General features: G+C 40.1%; 1 protein-coding gene across 9 annotated transcripts in view; it reads right to left on the minus strand.

Annotated features, from left to right (window-relative positions):
- The window catches only part of LOC125459679 (long-chain-fatty-acid--CoA ligase ACSBG2-like), a 118,538-nt gene that overhangs the window by 75,901 nt on the left and 22,062 nt on the right, over positions 1 to 20,575 (minus strand). For 8 of the 9 annotated variants that reach the window (XR_009446213.1, XM_059648909.1, XM_059648950.1 and 5 more), the window contains 7 exons: positions 20,030 to 20,289; positions 19,275 to 19,363; positions 14,693 to 14,813; positions 10,888 to 10,968; positions 10,546 to 10,695; positions 6,700 to 6,876; positions 2,858 to 3,039 (listed from right to left, as the gene is read on the minus strand). Coding sequence is in view for 8 of the 9 variants with exons in the window: in XM_059648909.1 (XP_059504892.1) it covers positions 2,858 to 3,039; positions 6,700 to 6,876; positions 10,546 to 10,695; positions 10,888 to 10,968; positions 14,693 to 14,813; positions 19,275 to 19,363; positions 20,030 to 20,289 (1,060 nt within the window). In the remaining variant the exon portion in view is untranslated. The remainder of the gene's footprint in view (positions 1 to 2,857; positions 3,040 to 6,699; positions 6,877 to 10,545; positions 10,696 to 10,887; positions 10,969 to 14,692; positions 14,814 to 19,274; positions 19,364 to 20,029; positions 20,290 to 20,575) is intronic. The other variant, XM_059648938.1, reaches the window with a different exon arrangement.

Genomic DNA, 20,575 nt, shown 5'->3' on the forward strand with positions numbered 1-20,575 from the left:
AGGTAATAAAAAAGGGCTATGGTTTTCTGAAGAAAGGTCTAGGCCCAAAACGTCAGCCTTCCTGTTCCTCTGATGCTGCTTGGCCTTCTTTGTTCATCCAGCTCTACACCTTGTTATTTCTATGGCATGCTTGTCTTCAATGGAATGGACACTGATTATAAGGATAGACAAGTTATGCAGCAACTACATAGAACTTTGGTTAGGCCGCACTTGGAATGTTGCTTCCAGTTCTGGTCACCACACTACCAGAAGGATGTAGATGCTTTGTAGAGGGTACAGAAAAGGTTTACCCGGATGTTGCCTGGTATGGGGGATTTTAGCAATAAAGATTGGGTTTGTTTTCACTGGAATGCAGGAGGTTGAGGGGCAACCTGATAGAAGTTTATAAGATTGTGTGAATGGCATAGATAGGGTGGAAAGTACAAGGGTTTTACCCAGGGTGGAGACAGCAATTACAAGGTGACGTAGCTTCTGTGTGTGTGTGTGTGTGTGTGTGTGTGTGTGCGTGTGTGTGTGTGTGGGGTGGGGGGGTGGGAGAAGCTTTATAACAGATGTGCAAGGCATGTTTTTCACACAAAAGGTGGTGGGTGCCTGACAATGCTGCCAGAGAAGGTGGTGGAAGCAGACGCAATAGCAGCATTCAAGAAACACCTGGACAAATACATGAATAGGAAAGGAAAAGAGGGATATGGATCCTGTAATTGAAGACACTTTCGGTATGGAAGGGGAAAATGTGAGGGTGCAGGCTTGGAGGGCTGAAGGGCCTGTTCCTGAGCTGTATTGTTTTTCGTTCTATACAGAGGCTTTAGTTTTCTTGTTTTTGTATTTTTGTAAACTGTAGCATTTTTTATTAATTTACTTCAGTGTGTACACACTATCCCTTACAATCATGGTCTGTTTATCATTTTCTGTCTAATTCCTTTCTGTCTTACCTTCACTCGTTGCAGGGGGGAGGGGGGGATCTAATGGCATTGTGGTACTGACACTGGAACAGTAACCCTAAAGCCCCAGGCCAATATTCTGGGGATGTGGATTTGTATCTCACCACTTTATTAAATACAAATCTGGAATAAAAGCAAATCTGATGGTGATCATGTAAACATTGTCAATTGTTGTAAAACCTGTGTGGTTCTTTAAGGAAGGAAACCTACTATCCTTACCTGGTCTATCTTGCAGTCATTTCGGACTCACTCTGAACTTAACACTGAACAATCAGGAATAGGCAATAAAGCTGGTTCAACCAGTGATACCCACATCACATGAAACAACAACAAAACAAAATTTACCACATCTTTTTGCCTTTTCTACTGCCACCATGTCGTGTGCACATGTTCTACCTCTATTTGGTGCCCCAAAGTAACATTGCTCAAGTCCATGGAACATTCTGTAAGAGCTATTCAACACACATATTCTTTCGGGATTCAGGGCGAGCTTCTTCGCTTTCTCAGCTCTCTCTTGTGACAGTGACATCAGTATATATTTACTTTAATATCATCACCTTACAGAAATTGATTCACTTCATTTAAATATTTAAAAATTGCCCTTTGCATTTGACTATAACATTCAAGTATCCTGCCATAGATATATGTGCATAGAGCTATATTAAAATTTTATAAAAACTTATTCATCCCACTTAATTTCACAGTTTTAAATTATAGACACACAGTAAATCCACGTTTTAGTACCTTCAATGGTCATTGTTTTTTGAAATTTTAACTTTTTTTAGAATGATGGTAAATCTGCCCTTGAACTATCCATGAGAACAAAGAACAATGAAAAATACAGTACAGGAACAGGCTTTTCGGCCCTCCAAGCCTGCGCCGACATGCTGCCCGTCACAACTAAAACCTCCTACCCTTCCAGGACTGTATCCCTCTATTCCCATCACATTCACATATTTGTCAAGGCGCCCTTTAAAAGTCACTGTCATACCTGCTTACACTACCTCCCCCGGCAGCAAGTTCCAGGCACCCACGACGCTCTGTGTAAAAAACTTGCCTCGTATATCACTTTTTAACCTTGTCCCTTGCATCTTAAACCTAAGGCCCCTGGTAACTGACCCTTCCATCCTGGGAAAAAGCTTCTGATTGTCCACTCTGTCCATGCCCTTCATAATCTTGTACACCTCTATAAAGTCACACCCCAACCTCCATCGTTCCAGTGAGAACAACCCAAGTTTCTCCAACCGCTCCTCATAGCTAATGCCCTCAATGCCAGACAACATCCTGGTAAATCTTTTCTGTATCCTCTCCAAAGCCACCACATCCTTCTGGTAGTGTGGCGACCAGAATTGAACACAATATTCCGAATGCGGCCTAACTAAGGTTCTATAAAGCTGCAACATTACCTACTAATATTTAAACTCAATGCTCTGGGCAATAAATGCAAGCATGTTGTATGCCTTGTTGATAACCTTCTCCATCTGTGTTGCCACTTGCAGTAACCTGTGTACTTGTACACCCAGATCCCTCTGCCTATCAGTACTCTTAAGGGTTCTGCCATTTACTGTATATTTTCCATTTGGATTAGACCTTCCAAAACTCATTACTTCACATTTATCTCTATTAAACTCCATCTCACAGTCCAAGTCACCAACCAATCTATATCCTGCTGTATCCTTTGATGGTCCTCATTGCTAATCACAATTCCACCAACCTTTGTGTCATTGGCAAACTCACTTATCAGAACAGTTACATTTTCCTCCACATCATTTATATATATTACAAACTGCAAAGGTCCCATCACTGACCCCTAAGGAATGCCAATCAGATGGAATGCAACATCTCCATGGTGTCAGAAATATACAGCAACTATTACAGTTGTGATAACTTCATTAAAAACCCCTGTTTTGACATACCCTTCCATCATATTATAACTTGTTTGCAGGCCAATACCCTTCGCCCACTTAATTATCTTTCTTTTCAAAGCAGACGATTCAGCACCAGCATCTTTCATTTTTTCCTCCATTTTCTCCCAAACACGAGGCACACCTAAAAAGGCTGTGGGACGTACTTCTCTTAAAGTATACAATAAGGTACCCTAAGAAGAAGCAAAATGGTAAACTTACATTAGATAAGCTGATATTCCACACTGTAAAACTGATGGCAATGTAAATTTCAATATCAAGGCTTGTGTTGAAGCTATACAAAACCAGATGCAACTCACCTCATGACCCAGGGAAGAAGATTCTTCTTGGCATGCCACCGAAAACCCAGAAGGTGGCGGGTCCAAATCAGGGTCTGATCTTGTCATCTCATCTGAAGGAGGGCAATAATTAAAGGGCAGCAAATCGCCTAGACATTATATGCGGTGGGTTGGCCGGCACATGGCGAAACACACTGCAGCTCTTGCCTTTTCACAAGCAGTGCTGGAAAAGCACTCTCCACCTGCACAAGACAGTTTCAGGCTTCGTGCTCGTGTTAGGCTTCCCCAAGACCCAGATTGCTCCCCCAACACCTTGAAGAAAAAAGGCAACGGGCAATTAAGAAGCCTGCCCCACAGCTATAACGCACTATAAGGGGATGACATTGGTGCAGAATGCACAAGCTTCAAAATCTCCCCTCCCCCTACCACATCCCAATACCAGCCCAGCTCGTCCCCGCCTCCCTAACCTGAGCTTTCTCCCACCTATCCCCTCCTCCCACCTCATGAAGGGGCAGTGCTCAAAAGGCTTGTGGTTTCAAATCAACCTGTCGGATTATAACTTGGTGTCGTGTGGCTTCTGATTTATGTTTTAACAGTCCACAATTGACATTAATTGATAAGGTCTCTTGGAGGCCACAGTAGCTATAAAGTGCAGGTTGACGAAGCTTTAATTAATGTTTGCTCAATGCAGTTTCTGTATGACTTACGCTCACTCCTGCATCATCTTCTGCTCCAACTATAGATCAAAAATCAATGTTTGTGGGGACAGGACACACAAATCAAGACAAAAAGGTGAAAAAAATGTATTCAAGGTTCCTCTTACCCTGATGGCCAACTTTTTTTATACAGCTGTATTAAGCTATGCATAAATTCTGGGGATGCAAACATCACGTGTCACTAAATACTGAGTTTCTCTGTTTCAGTGTTGAGGAGGATGGGCCTGGTCACATTGCCATGGAGTGCTCTAATCAGTTGAACTGTGTTACCCCACTTACCCCCTTGAGGAAAAGGTTTTGCAGAAAAAAACCTCTTTGACCACAGGTGCAAGCAAGGTCCTGTCAGAAGGGAGACAGTTGATCCTGTTGCACATTTTCCTGAGCAAACTGTTGAGTCATTTGGCACCTCATCAAAGAGAACTTCCAAGTAAGCACTAAGGTGTACCTTGGCTAGCTGTGAGAAGGGCCCTCATGTCATATCCTTTCTGCACACCTGAAGTAGCAACTTCCTCTGCACACTGCCCTTGAGGTAGCTTCAGCAGCAAGAAGACTTCATTGACCTCTTTTTGAGATATGCCTTGACAAAACAGGTCTGGGAAAAATGCACTTTTTATTTTGTCAAAGTTCATTTCGAGCAGCTCCAAAATGCAGAACTTAAGTTCCCACGGACACACATCAAAATAAACACCAGCTCTGCGGGCTCAGTTTGCCCAAAATTTGCTAGTCTTCCAGTGTGAAGAGCTGTCAATCACCAACTGCTGCAAAGTGGGAAAGGCTCAATGGGAATGGTTTAACGCTATTCCGTTACAGTATAGCAATTGATAGGGAACTTTCAATACCTGACACATTCCTCCAATTCCACACAGGGTGCATGTCCCAGTGAATAAATGAAAGGCTAATGTACATACTGAATACGACCTGTAATGGCAAATGTTGAGGTTGTACACATACTATACTGAAAGAAACTGCTCTGAAAGTGACTTTACATTAAAGTCAGATTTGAGCTATAAAATAAGGCCCCTGTGTAAATTTTACGAATAAAGCATATTTCGGGGAAACGAAATTTTGAATTCTTAAAAGGCAGAATGGCAGCTGAAAGATATTTGGATGAGCGTTTCCACATAAACTTGGTCTTAAAGGAAGTCACCAGCAAGACAGCTGATGCGTTGGTTTTAAATGAATAAATTCTCCACATTCAACAAATGTTCCATTACATTAGAAAATAGCAAATATGATTCTTTTATTCAGAAAGGGCAGAGAGAGAGAGACAGGGCACTTAGAAATATTCAAGATAATCAGGCACAATCAACCTAGTGTTGTTAGCAAAAAAATCATGTATTTTTTGCAGTTCTTTGAAGTAGCATGTGTTCTGGATGAAGAGAACAATAGAAGTCTTCTGCATAGCACAGAGGAGTTCAAAACTACAGCACATAGTTTTAAGGTGAGAGGGGAAAAATTTAAAAAGGACCCAAGGGACAACGTTTTCACACAGAGGGCAGGGCATATATGGAATGAACTGCCAGAGGAAGTGGTTGATGTAAGTACAGTTGCAATATTTAAAAGACATTTGGAGAGGTACATGAATAGGAAAGGTTCAGAGGGATATGGGTCAAATGCAGGCAAATGGGGCGAGGTTAATTTGGTAAACCTGGTCAGGATGGACTAGTTGGACCGAGAGGTCTGTTTCTGTGCTGTATGACTCTGTGGTAGCTGTACAGTAATTAGATCTCCACAAGACATTAATAAGTGTCACCAAAGGTTAATGCAGGAAATGAAAGCTCGTGGTGTATGAGGTAGCATCTTGGCATGAATAGAAGATTAGCTAGCTAACAGAAAACAGAGCATAGGCATAAATGGATAAATTTCTCGGTGGCTTGAGGCAATAAGCAGTCTGCCATAGGGATCAGGGCTGAGACCTCACCTTTATACCATTTAATAAAGGACTTGGGTGAAAGAACCAAAGGTATGGTTGCTAAATTTGCTAATGGCACATAGACAGCACAGTAACTCAGTGGTTAGCACTGTTGACTCACAGCACCAGGGACTCGGGGTCGATTCCATCAGTCGGTAACTGTCTGTGTGGAGTTTGCATGTTCTCCCTGTGTCTGCATGGGTTTCCTCCGGGTGCTCTGGTTTCCTCTCACAGTCCAAAGATGTGCAGGCTAGGTGGATCGGCCCTGCTAAATTGCCCATCGTGTTCAGGGATGTGTAGATTAGGTGGGATGCTCCAAGAGTCAAAGTGGGCTTGTTGGGCTGAAGGGCCTGTTTCCACACTATAGGGATTCTACTCTATGAAATAGGTAGGAAAGTTACATTTTAGAGAGTATAATGTGATATCAGTAGGTTAAAGTATGTGGGCAAAGACCTGAAAAATCCTCTTGCAGAGGAATCTACAAAGATAATATTAAAACAAAGAATTATAGATGCTAGAAATCTGAAACAAAATCAAAAATTGCTGGAGAAACTCAGCAGGTCTGGCAACATCTGCACGGACAAAGCAGAGTTAATGTTTTGAGTCCATTGAATCAAAAGTAAGGGACTGTGCTTTTAACACACATGAGAATTTGTTTTTGCTCAGTGTCATAAGTCTTCGGAATTCTCCTCCTGAACAGACAGTACAAGCAGAGCCTTAAAGGCAGAGGTAGATAGGTAGCTGCTTATCAAAGTAAGTGGGACTGTGGAATAATCAGATCAGCCCATGATCAAAGTGAATTGTGGAGCAGGCTTGAGGGCTGGAGTAGCCTATTCCTGCCCCTAATTCATATGTTTATATTAGTTATTCAGATTTATCTGGAAACTAAAGTACCTCTTCAATGCTTAACCTACACAAATTACCCACCTTGAGCGCATCTGGCTGTGCAAAGTAAGTTGCAGCTCCAAACTTCATTGGAATCCAGATATCCATCATCTGTGCTGCAATATGACTCATTGGAAGAAAACTAACAACTCTTTCCTGTACTTTCCCCATAGCTTGAAGACCCACCACCTTCCCTGCTGTCTTAGCCGTCCAGGTCAACTAGAAATTGAGAGAATTGTACAAACAACATTGTTCAGTGCAACAGCAGCATGCCAGAAACCAGACTGTTACTTGGTTAATGTAAGCTGGTATACTAAGAAAGGAATACAAAACGTTTCTGTCAAAATATTGAGATTTACAACTTGCTCCATGAGCTCCATCTTCCCCACACATGCATTTGCTTGCAAGCTTCCCAGGTGAAGACTTAAGGGATTTTAGTTTGTTTCCTGCCCAAGGAAAGGTGCTTGATCACCGTAACTCAGGCCTGTTGACAATCCATACATTTAGGAAAAGATTGCACCTTGCTTTAAATGGCTGACATGTTGGAATATAATTCTACAATGAAAGAAAACATTATCAACAATGAGCTAACAAGGTGCAGAGCTGGATGAACTCAGCAGGCCAGGCAGCATCAGAGGAGCAGGAAAGCTGAAGTTTCAGATCTGAGCCCTTCTTCAGAAAACCCTTCTGAAGACGAGTCCAGACCCAAAACGTCAGCTTTCCTGCTCCTCTGATGCTGTCTGGCCTTGTCATCTCAGACCTTGTCATCTCAGACTCGTGCATCGGCCGTTCCTACTATCTCATTATCAACATTGATATTTGTTTAAGGCACCACCAGTATTCCACTCGTACAGGTCTCAGACCACTTATTGTGACCTACAAGGAGAAACAACCTTTCTGCATCTACCCTGTCAAGTTCCCTAAGAACCATGTATATTTTAATAACGTCACCTCTCAATCTACTCTATTTCAAAGAGTATAGGCTCATAAGATATATTTCCATTTTCCAACGGTGTACAGGGTTCTGAGGATGAGGGGAATAAAAGGCATTGAAATGTTCAATCAGCTATGGCTGTATGTAAAAGAGTAGGCCATTCAGCCCATTCGCCCCACTCCTATGTCTCTTTTGCCAATTACTTTAAATATTGCCCTTGAATCGTTCAGGAGTGGGAATAGTTTCTCCCATCTACCTTATTCCAAACCTGTCATGATTTTGAATACTTCTAATAGCCCTTCACCAAGAAAAGCAATCCTAACTTCTCCAGTTTACCTTTACAACTGATACTTAATGCACGAACCATTCTTGTGAATCTCTTTGGAACCTACTCCAACGCTTCGTAAATGACAAAGGCCAGAACTGGATGAAATATTTCAACAGAGGCTGAACTTGTGTTTTGCCTAAGTTCAATAAACTCCTTTCTCCTGTACTTTAAGCCTCTACTAATAAAGCCTAATAAATATGCTTTATTAACTGCTCTCTCAACCTGTCTTGCCATCTTCAATTACTTATGAGCATATGCGTCTAGGACCCTCCACTTCTGTATCCCCTTCAGGAATGTGCCTTTTACTTTGTATTATCTTTCTGTGTTCTTCCAATAAAAATGAGTCAATTGTTTCACAGCAGTAAACCTCAACTATTACCTGTTTGCTCATTCCAAATTTTAAAATGTTGCTGTCCACAGAAAGAACTAGCCCATTAATAATTGGCTAGAAGAACAAGGGTCCTAACACTGAACCCTGGCAAACTGCAGAACAAATCTTCCTACAGCCTGAAAAATATGTGTTGATCACTGCTTTGATTCAGAGCTAATTAATAGGTTAGATAGTGCTGCTGCCCCTTTCATTCATCAGTCATTACTCACAAGTGGTGCTATATCAAATGCTTTTGGAAGTCGATGTAAACCACATCCACAGCACCACTCTCAATGACTGTCTACTACAAAAAGAACTTCTTCAAAAACTCTATTACATTAGCTGAGTTTGATTTTTCCTTCAATAATTCATGTTGGCTTTCCTTAATTAATTTGTCTTTGTCTATGAGGCTATCAATTAATCTGAAGTATTATTTCTAGATGTTTCTACACCTCTGACTCTTAAAAACCCATCTCCTAATTCCCTAAATCCTGTCCACAGTCTAAAAAGCTAAAGTCAGGATTGTGGTGGTAAACTCATTGCTTATCCGCATGCCTGAGATTCCAACAGCACTCAAGAAGCTCAACACCATGCAGAACAAAGGAGTCCACTTGACTGTTATCACTTGTGAAGACAAGTGAATAGTTGAGGTGGTGGATAGGATACCCGTGTATGCCCTCCCCAAGATGGGCTACTGCAACTCAGCAGGCCTCCCTCAACAGGACCTTCATCAAAGTATTAAATTCCTCAAACCTGTTGCCTAACTGTACTGTGTGTGTACCCACACCATATGGACTGCAGTGATTGAAGAAACAGCTCATGATCACAATCAGGAATAGAAACATAGAAAATGGAGGAGTAGGCCATTCGGCCCTTCAAGTCTGTACCATCATTCAATATGATCATGCAATTTTAGTATCCCACTCCCGCTTTCTCTCCATACCCCTTGATCCCTCTAGCCACAAGGGCCATGTTCAGTCCTTGAATATATATAACAAACAGACCCCAACAGCTTTTTTGTGGGAGAGAATTCCACAGGTTCACAACTCTCTGAGTGAAGAAATCTTTCTTTGTCTCAGTCCTGAGTGGCTTATCCCTTATTCTTAGACTGTGACCCCTTAGTTCTGGACTTCCCCAACCTTGGGAACATTCTTGGAGACAGTAAGGACTGCAGATGCTGGAAGCCAGAGTCTATAGGAGTGAGGCTGGAAAAGCAGAGCAGGTCAGACAGCATCAGAGGAGCGGGTAAGTCATTATTTTGGGCTGAAACCTTTTGTCAGGGCTGTGGAGGGGGAGGGGAGCCCAGAAATAAATACAGAGGTGGGGGTGGGGCTGGGAGAATGTAGGAGAGATGGTGATAGGTGGATGCAGGTACGGGGTTATTGTAATTAGTCCATGGGAAGGGTGAAGTGGATAAGTGAATGGGAAGATGGACAGGTTAGGTCAGATCAAGAGGGGGAGGACTGAATATGGGATAAGGCTGGGGGTGGAGGGATTTTGAATCTGGAGACGTCAACATTAGGGCCATTGGGCTGTAAACTCCTTAGGCAAAATATCAGGTGTTTTGTTTAGTTTATGTTTGGTCTGACGCTTGATATTTCACCTCAGAAGTTGCTAGTTTGGACTAATATAAACTGGAAGAAAAACATCTGATTTTATCTGAGCTTATCCAGCATCAGCAGCTCCTACTATCTCTCTATTACAGGTAATTACTTTAGATTTTCATGTAGAAAGGTGTCAAACAGAAAACTCGGACTGGTAAGGTGGAAATTATCACTTTCCAAAGGATTTATCATCAAGTGTCTTTGATATATTAAAGTCAATAACTTTCTAACAATACAACAAAATGTGAGACTGGATGAACACAGCAGGCCAAGCAGCATCTCAGGAGCACAAAAGCTGATGTTTCGGGCCTAGACCCTTCAATAAGCTATTTATGAATGTTAATACAAAATGTCTCAGTAAATAAAAACCAACAGAGTAGCAGATGCTGTAAATCAGAAACAAAAACTGAAATTGTTGGAAAAGCTCAGCAGGTCTGACAGCATCTGTGGAGAGAAGTCAGAGTTTACATTTCAGATAAAGTGACCCTGACTCAAAACTGAACTTACTCAATTCTGAGGAAGGGTCACTTAACCTGAAACATTGACTCTGATTTCTCTCCACAGATGCTGCCAGACTTGCTGAGCTTTTCCAGCAATTTTGGTTTTTGTCTCAATAATTACCAAATTCAAAATAAGACTGACCAAAACTTACATTATCGTGGCTAAGCATCGCTCCTTTAGGAACTCCTGTTGTTCCAGAAGTATAGATTAGTGTGCAACATTGGTTGGCATTCTGAGACTCTATAACTTCATCCAACACTTCATCAGAAACACTCTTCCCAAGTTCCAGAAATTCCTTCCACTTAAAGTTTAAAAGGAAATTAATACATCTTGTTTTTAAAATAGGGAAATAATCTCTTTAAATATCTAAAATTTAGGAATTCTTAATAAGGTAATGCATACTATTATAATAAATACTTATTTGAGTTAATTATTAGATGTTCAAAGACATAATAAATTATTGATTTCCAGAAGCATTTTTGAGAACACTTACAGTGAAAATATTTCGTTTGTGTTCTTCCACTGCAAACTTGTACTGAACAATTGCTTTGAGGTGAGGCAACAGATGTGCAATCTACAAATAAAACTCAATAAAAATTTAAATATTCACTACAGAATTTAATTAGAAAATGAAGTTCATTTCTAAGCAAATAAAATATAGAAGTTGTGAGGTATTATAAAATATTATGTACAATATTATTCCGACAAGATGTCATTTGTATTTAATTCTAGACTTACATATGACAAAAGAAGAATACTGAACCACTGACAGAAGTGCAGAAAAAAGTTACAGGGCGTTGGGGAGAAAACTGAACAGGTTTAGACACCTTTCATTGGAAAAGAGGAGCAGCATTTCACATTTTGGGCTGAAACCTCAATGTCAGGATAAAATACAGATCTTGATTTTTTTTTAAAAATTTGACTTATTTTTCCAAATCAACCTGTTCAGAGTTATTATCAGAGATTTCCGGAACTGCAGATTCTGGAGAATCTGAGATAACAAGGTGCTGAGCTGGATGAACACAGCAGGCCAAGCAGCATCACAAGAGCAGGAAGGCTGGCATTTTGGGTCTTTGTTCATCCAGAGTTATTATTTCACATCTCTGGAGTAGGTGGGATTTGACCCAGGTTTCTTGATCTAGGGGTAGGGACACTAGCACTGTACCAATAGAGCCCTAATACAGGCTGTTATCCTGCATTGTGCTGAACACATTCAACTGATAACAGTTTAGCATTAGTTGACTATTTGGTGGCTTTTTAGGAGTTATTCACTTTCAAATTAAGCTCACAAAGCCAGAAAACCAATAAGAGGCCTCCAACATGGAAGGAGCTACTGACTACCATTGCAGTTCTAGAAGAAAGGGGTTTGTTCGATCCTGAGGTGCACAGTCAAGACCTTGCTGAAAAAAAGTTTTGAAAATATTGGCCATATTTCTGATGCTTCTTTGTACAGGAGACACCCTGTGGTTGTAGCTGTAGCCAAGTAGGCTGAGACGAGCCTACAAAGTCTGGAACAAAAACAAAGTTGCTGGAAAAGCTCAGCAGGTCTGGCAACATCTGTGAAAGAGAAAACAGAGTTAATGTTTCGGGTCCGGTGACTTTTCCAGCAATTTTGTTTTTGTTCCTTATTTACAGCATCCACAGTTCTTTTGGTTTTTATTTAGCCTACAAAATCTGTCTGGAATGCTGTGCCACAGTCTGTCACCAGGAGGATATCTCCAGGCTGTTACTGCTCCACCAAAACACAGTGGACCTCACAAGTCAACTGGAAAATTTCACTCAGACTCTGATCCACAGTTTTAACTGGCATTTTAATTAATGTTACACTCTCTGCAACTTTTGGTTAGTAGGCTGGCCTCAAGTAACTTAGTGGTGGAATGTTGCCAGCAAATTGGCTTGTACAAAATTATACACAGAGACATATACACAGACACGCGCACAGACACACACGTACGCACGCAGACACACACACACACACGCACGCACAGGTACACACGCACGCGCACACAGACACACACAAAATTCCTGCCCAAGGATAACTGTAAAAATATCAAGGTGTTTGACAGGATCTGTCTGTGCACAAATTGTTTCTGCTTACATCAGATTGTAAATATAAACTAGCGGGTAACGGATCAAATAAAGATTTAGAAGGAATTTCTGTGCAAAGGAGTAGTTGCATTGACATAAACATGAGGAAGGAAGGATTAACGCAGGTGATCTGGCAGAATCTGTGCAAAGAGAAGCAGAATCAATGCTTCAAGTCCAGTACAACTCTTCTTCACAACTCTGAAGACTCAAAACATTAAGAGAAACAGATTTGAGTCATCAAAATTCTGAGGAAACGTCATACTGGATTCAAAATGTTAATAATGGAATTATACAGTACAGAACAGGCCCTTTGGCCCATCAGTCTGAACAACTAAAAAATACACTATCACCTAGACTGGCCCCACTTTGCTGCACTAGCTCCATAGCCTCGAACTCTGTTAACTCGGCTTCTCTCTCCACAGTTGCTGCCAGACCTGCTGAGTTTCTCCTGCATTTCTGTATTTGTTTCAGACTTGCAGCACCCCACAGTATTTTATTTTTATCTAAAGGAATGATGTAGTATGGGCATAGGGTAGGAACATCTGAGCCTTTGATACTTTAGTATAGACATGATGGGCCATTTCTTTCTTTGTTGCAGGTTAAATGTAATTCTATGTACAATAGGATTCTATGAAGAAGTAGTAAAAAGGGAAAATGCATTGGATGTCCTTTAAAAGAATTTTCAATATTATAAGGAGCCTCAAAAAAGACTTATGCTGATAGATAACTTTGCATGGAATAAAGGAACAGAGCACACAACAATCGTAAATTCATAGAAATAAACAGCATAGGAATAGACCCTTTAGTCCAACTCGTCCATGCTACACCAGATATCCCGTATATATCTAGTCCTATTTGCCAGCATTTAGCCCATACCCCTCTAAACCCTTCTTATTCATATACCCATCCAGCTGCCTTTTAAATGTTGTGATTGTACCAGCCTCCAACATCCGCTGGCAGCTCATTCCACACATGCACCACCCTGTGCATGAAACCATTGCCCCTTAGGCCCCTTTTATACATTTCCCCTCTCACCGTGAACCTGAGCTCTCTAGTTTAGGACTTCCCCACCCTGGGGAAAAGACTTTGTCTATTTCCCCTATTCATGCCCCTCACAGTTTTATAAACCTCTAGAAGGTCACCCATCAGCCTGGATGATCCAGGGAAAAATTGGGATAGAGAATGTTGGAAGACAGGTAAGAATAAACTAAAGAACGCTTTAAGACATGTATTGTGTGTTGGGGACCTATTGTTTACCATAAAAATGCATAAATTATCTGGACTTAGAAACTGTGCAAACATAAAAACTAAAGATACAAATTAAGGAAGTGTGGCATGGATCAGGGCAGACATGAGAAGGTCACAGGCAAGTCCATTGAATTAATATTTAATTCCTTCACATTTGTGTGCATTGAATGTATTTTTCATGTAAAAATGAAGGGAAATACACACTACTATCAATAAGTCTGAATCCCGGAACTTCTTACTCCACAGCATTTTAGGATCACCTCCACTGGATGGAATGCAGCAGCTCAAAAATGAACCAACCACCACTTTCTCAAGTGTAGCTCAGTTGGCTGGATTCCAATGCTGAATGACGCCAATAGCGCTGATTCATTTCATTTCCCACGCTGGCTGAGGTTACCATGAGGGTCTTGCCTTATCAACTTCGTTCCTTGCCGAAACATGGTAACCCTCAGGTTAAATTCACCACCAGACTCTCTCTAATGAGTGAGCAATATTGTAGTTCTCTGGGACTATGGCTGTTTTACTTGCACTAAAGGACAGGCAACAAATTTTGGCATTGCCAACAAGACCTGCATTTCAATAATCAATTTTTATTATCTGGAAATAGTCAAGACTTTCTGTCTGAAAGGAAGCAGGGTGCTGTGTATGCAGCTTTGAATATGTACAAGTGCACCATACTTTAAATTGATTGTCAGTGTAATTCTTTGCTCATTCAGAATTATCCAGCAAATGTTATCCAACTGCAGAATCACACCTAATGCTCAACACTGTGTTGCATGTTTTACAGCTTCTGTTTCATCAAACAAGTTATTAGATACACAGGTGATAGCCATATTTGTAAATTTGTTTCAACGTTTTTATGGTCCACTCTCCTGCTCACAATGAATTAATTATTTTTGCTTGATAAAATCATATGCAATTATTTAAAACAAAGTGTAGTCTAAAACTAAAACAAACAGCACCTGCAGAATTTTCAGCAGCTGGTTATGGTTCTCCACCACTAGAATATTAGCTTCACAGTGATGTGCCACATGCTTGCATGCTTCTGGAGAATTTGTTGCATAAATCCCAACAGCCAAACCACTACATTGGAGAGAAACTTGCTATTATTAACACATACAATGTTTCAACAAATGCGAAATTTACACTATTGTTGACAGAAAATTTAATTATGCAAGTAAACCAATAAAACAGTTGCACTGCATATGGCAACTATACAATTCTCCTTTTAAGTATTCAAATTTGTTTTTTTTCCCACAACACTGACGCTTATCTTATTCAGATGGCAGGGAATTGAAAGCAAAAAGCCAGAAAAATCTGAATGTGATCTTTACTCTATGCAGAGGTCCATTCTGATAGTGCTTAAGGGATTGCAATTGCTACCAAAACCTTGGGATTTGAGTGCATCATTAACCCAGGTCCTTGCTCTTGATGGAATTCAGTGCCTCTTGCATGAGAAGGACTGCGTTAAACTGGCAGTAATGTGCATCATAGGTGAAAAGACTTTCAGTTTTGCTTGGCTATGCTCTGGATGTACGACAAACACCAGACTCACGTACGGTACAATTAAACTCTGTGAAAAATTCAAGGTTCCCAAAAGGAGATTGATGCAAGTCAAGAAAATAAACATTAGGTGCATCAAAATACTTGGTCATAGTTTCTAACAAAGCTACAATCAGTATATCCCGAAGAAATCAGCCTTCAAAATGATTTTACAAAGAAATTCACTTATTCCATTGCAATGGGTGTTCAATCCAGTCAGATACATTTAGAGGGAAATTTGAAAACCTTATTTTAAACCAAAAGAACTAGGCCTTAAGATTTCACAATTTTAAACAAAATTTCATTTTATACAAAAGTACTTAAACAAAACAAGCGCTAATAATGTAACAACATGGATTATAACTAGGTATATCATGGCCCTTTGGCCCATCAAATCTATAATGCGAAAAGTATACCACACCCTAGTCTAATTCCACTTTCCTGCACTGGGTCCATAACTCTCACTGTTACAACACTTCAAGTGCTCATCCAAGTACTTTTAAAAATGTTGAGAGGTTTCCTACCTCAATGACGTTCCCAGGAAATGTATTCCAGACCCCCAATCCCCTGGTTAATAAAGTTTTTCCTCACATCTCCTCTAAACTTTCTGTCAGTCACTTTAAAACATGCCCCCTTGTCTTGACCCTTTGACTAAGTGCAACAGCTGCTTTCTCTTCACCTTTCCCAGGCCTCTCATAATCTTATACGCCTCTATCAGCTAACCTCTTGGCATTCTCCACTCCAAAGGAAACAACCAGAGCTTACCCAGCTTCCATTCAGACCTGAAATACTCCATCCCAGGCAATATCCTGGTGAATCTTCTCTGCACCTCCTCCAATGAAATCACATCTTTCCTATCATGTTTGACCAGAACTGCACATAGTACTCCAGCTGTAACCTAACTAAAACCATTTATACCTCCATTATAGCCTCCCTGCACTTATAATCCATAGCACAACTGACAAAGGTAAGTGTCCTGTATGCTTTATTAACTACCTTACTACTCTTTTCTGCCATCTTCAGGCATCTGTAGACAAGAACTCCAAGATTCCCTGTTTCTCTGAGCTTCCTAGCATTTATTGAGTTCTGCCTCATCTTGTTACTTTTTCGAAAGTGCATCACCTCACACTTGTCAGGGTTAAATTCCATTTGCCATTGATCTGCCCACTGGCCAATCCATTTACATTATCTGCAATATCACACTTTCCTCCTTACTGTCAACCACCCAGCCACTGTCATCCTACGCAAACGTACTTATCAACCCTCACATTCTCATCTATGTCATTTATAAATATCACAAACAATGAAGGGACCTAGCGCTGTTGCCCGCACTGCACACCAGGCTCCAATCACACAAACAGCCTTCTACCACCACCCTCTGTCACCTGTTACTAAGCCAATTTTGGATTGATCTTGCCAGGTTACCCTGGATCCCATGAGCTTTTACCTTCTTTATCAATTTCCCATATGGGACCTTGTCAAAGGCTTTGCTGAAATCTATATAAACTACATCAACTATGCTATCATCATCCAAACACATGATCAACTCCTGAAAAAATTGCACTGGATTTGTTAGACATGATCTCCCTCTGCCAAAGCCATGCTGACTATCCATGATCTAACTTTGCTTCTCCAAATGGAAGATAACAAATTGTGGAGCTGGATGAACACAGCAGGTCAAGCAGCATCTTAGGAGCACAAAAGCTGACGTTTCGGGCCAAGAGCCTTCATCAAAAAAGGGGGATGGGGAGAGGATTCTGAAATAAATAGGGAAAGGAGGGAGGCCGATTGAAGATGGATAGAGGAGAAGATAGGTGGGGAGGAGAGTATAGGTAGGGAGGTAAAGTTAGTTTTCTCCTTCACTATTTTCTCCGATAGATTCCCTTCCACTGATGTTGGACTCACTGGTCTATAGTTTCTTGGACTATCTACATCACCTAAAGTGAAACGACATTAGCTGTCCTCTAGTACTTCTCCTGTGGCCAGGGACAATATAAGATTTTGGATCAGGGCACCTGTAATTTTGTCCCGTCTCTCCCCAAAAATGTGGGATACAATTCATCCAGACACAGAAATTTATCCGCTTTTAAAACTGCTAAAACCTCCAACTCTTCTCAGTTCAAATAGCAATTTGCTGAAGAACTTCACAGACCATCTTCAGGAATTCTGTACATGACGTACGAATAAAGATTTTATTTTAGACTTTCTCAATAATTATGATATTTCATTAGTTATTTATTTCTTTCATGACCACCCCTAAAGCTTATCATAATCCTCTGGAAACTACTTCTTTAACAGATATAGGATTTCCATTTACTACCTCCTGACTATGGATGCCTCAATCCTTTTTCCAGCTGCCTTGACTATATTTCCAAGCTAATCTGCTAATTGCCTTCTTTTGCCATAACGCTGATGATTGCTGCACTTTTTATTCAGTAGTTGCAAACTCTGCACTCTTCCAGCTTCTTTTTTGTCTTGAAATCCAAACTGGGACCACCCCCAAAAGCATTTCATGCAGAAAGCAAAAAAGTTAACTTTCTCTCTATGCTCGCAGTGCAGGTTTAATTAACTTTCATTTACTTGGTTTTCTACTCTCACTGCACCACAATCCAAGATGCAACTGAAGTCTCTTGGTAAAAACTCCCAGATAAATTGCATCCAACTCCATGGCAACACAACATGCTCTGGGGCGTCCTCAAACAAACACTTGGATCAAGTATCCCACATTTAAATTCCTTATTTGGTCCGATGAAAGAAATGGAATTTGAAATCCTTCAAGGTTTACTAGATGCTTTTCAACTAATATAGCTTTAACTTACAAACTGAGAACATTTCTCCATACCTTACTTACTGCAAGGATTGAAGATGCCAGGTCTGCAATTCTTCAGTGAGTTCACCTACTTAGTGTTTTATGACTTTACCTTTCTGGCTGTTCACCTCTTAAATCAACATTGTCTCAAACGTATACGTGTAACAAACAACTGTTTTGTTTTAATTGCGTTGTCTTCAGGCTCCTTTTACCAGTTTCTCAACCAGGTCCGTATCTTTTATAATTAGAACCATAGAAAGGTTACAAAACTGAAAGAGGCCATTCAGGGTATCTTATCTGCATTGGCAGAATAAACTAGCCATTCCAGCTTTCCAGCAGGTGTGTAGCCTAGCAGGTTACAGCAAATTAAGTAGAGATCTCAGTTCCATTCAAATGTTTGAGTGAATTTCTGCATCCTCCAATAATGGGTAGTGAACTCCAAAACCCACTGAAAGTTGTGAGAAAGATTTTCCTCTTGTCCCATTTAAGTCATAACCTTAAAACTGTAGTTTCTGGTAATATATTTTGTCCCCTAGGGAAACTGTCTTCTTTATCCACTCTTCCTTATCCATCAAAATTTGTATTCTAAACCCGCAAACTGGATATTTTGAACAATACTTACAATGAGTCCTCCACGAAACTAAAGGGTCAATGTGATAATAGAAAGATAGGTGTACCTTCCTCTGGAATCTGTCTTCAAAACAGAATTACTAATAGCAAACAACTGCCCAAATGTATAGAGAAAGATCAATTAATGTGATCTTGCTTTTGATTTTGTTGATGGCTATCAAAATCATGTTAACAATATTAACAATAAACAGTAACACGTTTGTTAAAGTCTGATCAGTTTGCAAAAGCACTCCCAGAAAAATTGGTGCGAACTCAAGATAACTATCAGCAAAATATTTAGAGCCTATTTTTGATATGAATAATAGCAACCTTTGATCAGTGTGTTTAGGTCATTTCTTTAATTCAATTTTTTAAAAAGAACATATATGCACCATTAATATTACAATTTTGAATAACAACATAAATGCCTAAAACAATTTTAAAAAAGCAATTCTCATCTGGTCATCAACTAACCTTCTATGAAAATGGCCCGAAATTCATAATCATTAATTACAAGTAGAACATACAACCAAGTGGCAATTAGGTTGCTCAAGCTCACTGAGCTGCAATTACTTAAGGCATACCCTGCTAAAATTGCTCCAATATTTGCAATAACCCACTCTGGAGAGTTGAATCCCAGGATGCCAACTCCATGGAAACGTTGGAGACCAAGCTGTAAATATAAAACAGATATTTTACTCACTGCCCACTATTTAAAATTTATTGCATTACAACAATGTATACACTTAAAAAGAGCTTCGTTGGTTGTAATGTGCTCTAGACCATTACAAGGTATGAACAGCACTAAAATAAATGCATTTGTTTCCGTTTACATTAAAAGTCTGTAACAGAGTATTCTATATGCACGTTTACAAGAAATTGGTCAAGATTATAATCTCATTTTCAATATAAATTCTAAGAATAACAGTTAGATTCTCATTAAACCAACAATTTATCTTACTCAGAAAGAAATATAGACTAAAATATAGTTTCTTGCATTTTACATTGTTGTTAAATTTTTTAAATGCATTCATTTGTGGGATGTGGACATCGCTGGCTGGCCAGCATTTATTGCTCGTTCCTAGTTGCCATTGGGAAAGTGGTAGTGAGTTGCCTTCTTGAACCACTGCAATCCACCTGCTGTGGGTTGACCCACAATGCCATTAGGGTGGGCATTGCAGGATTTTGACCCAGTGACAGTGAAGGAACAGCAATATATTTTCAAGTCAGGATGGTGAGTGGCTTGAAGGGGAACTTGAAGGTGGTGGTGTTCCCACATATCTGCTTTGTACTATTTTATACTTAGTACATTAAGTTGAAAGAGACAGGAGGTACTTACCTTAAGAAAGCTTTTTGCTGCTTTTCTACATTCTTTGTAATACTGAGAATAGGTTAGTGTTTCCCAATGATTTCTCAGCAAGAAACTGAGAGCAACACGGTTACCATGATTTGCCACTGATTGATTAAACATTTGGGCAATAGTTAGGGGTGACTCAGCACCACAACAGGTCTCTTCCATTCGGAGCTGAACTGCACCATCTCGCAACGTGGTCCATAGTTTAGTTGCAGGAGCCAGTTTAGTAGGATGTTGTATTGAATCTGGAGTAAGCAAAGAAGGACACATAAACAATAGACACTTGCAGAAATGCAAAATTTCACTTTCGAGGATTTAAGCAGACTATTTTTTCCAGACAACTGAAGCCAATTGGATAACAGATTATTTGTTACTAATTTCTTGTATATATTTTAGATCCCTTCTAGAAGAGTATTCCATTGTCTAATCAAGTATGGGTGGATAACAAGCTAAATATAAGCAAAGCCCAAAAACTAGAGTGTTTAATGATATGCAGTGGACTTAGATTTGAAAATGGACACACAATGCTAG

The sequence above is a fragment of the Stegostoma tigrinum genome, chromosome 1 (genome assembly GCF_030684315.1).
Source record: "Stegostoma tigrinum isolate sSteTig4 chromosome 1, sSteTig4.hap1, whole genome shotgun sequence".
NCBI lineage: Eukaryota > Metazoa > Chordata > Chondrichthyes > Orectolobiformes > Stegostomatidae > Stegostoma > Stegostoma tigrinum.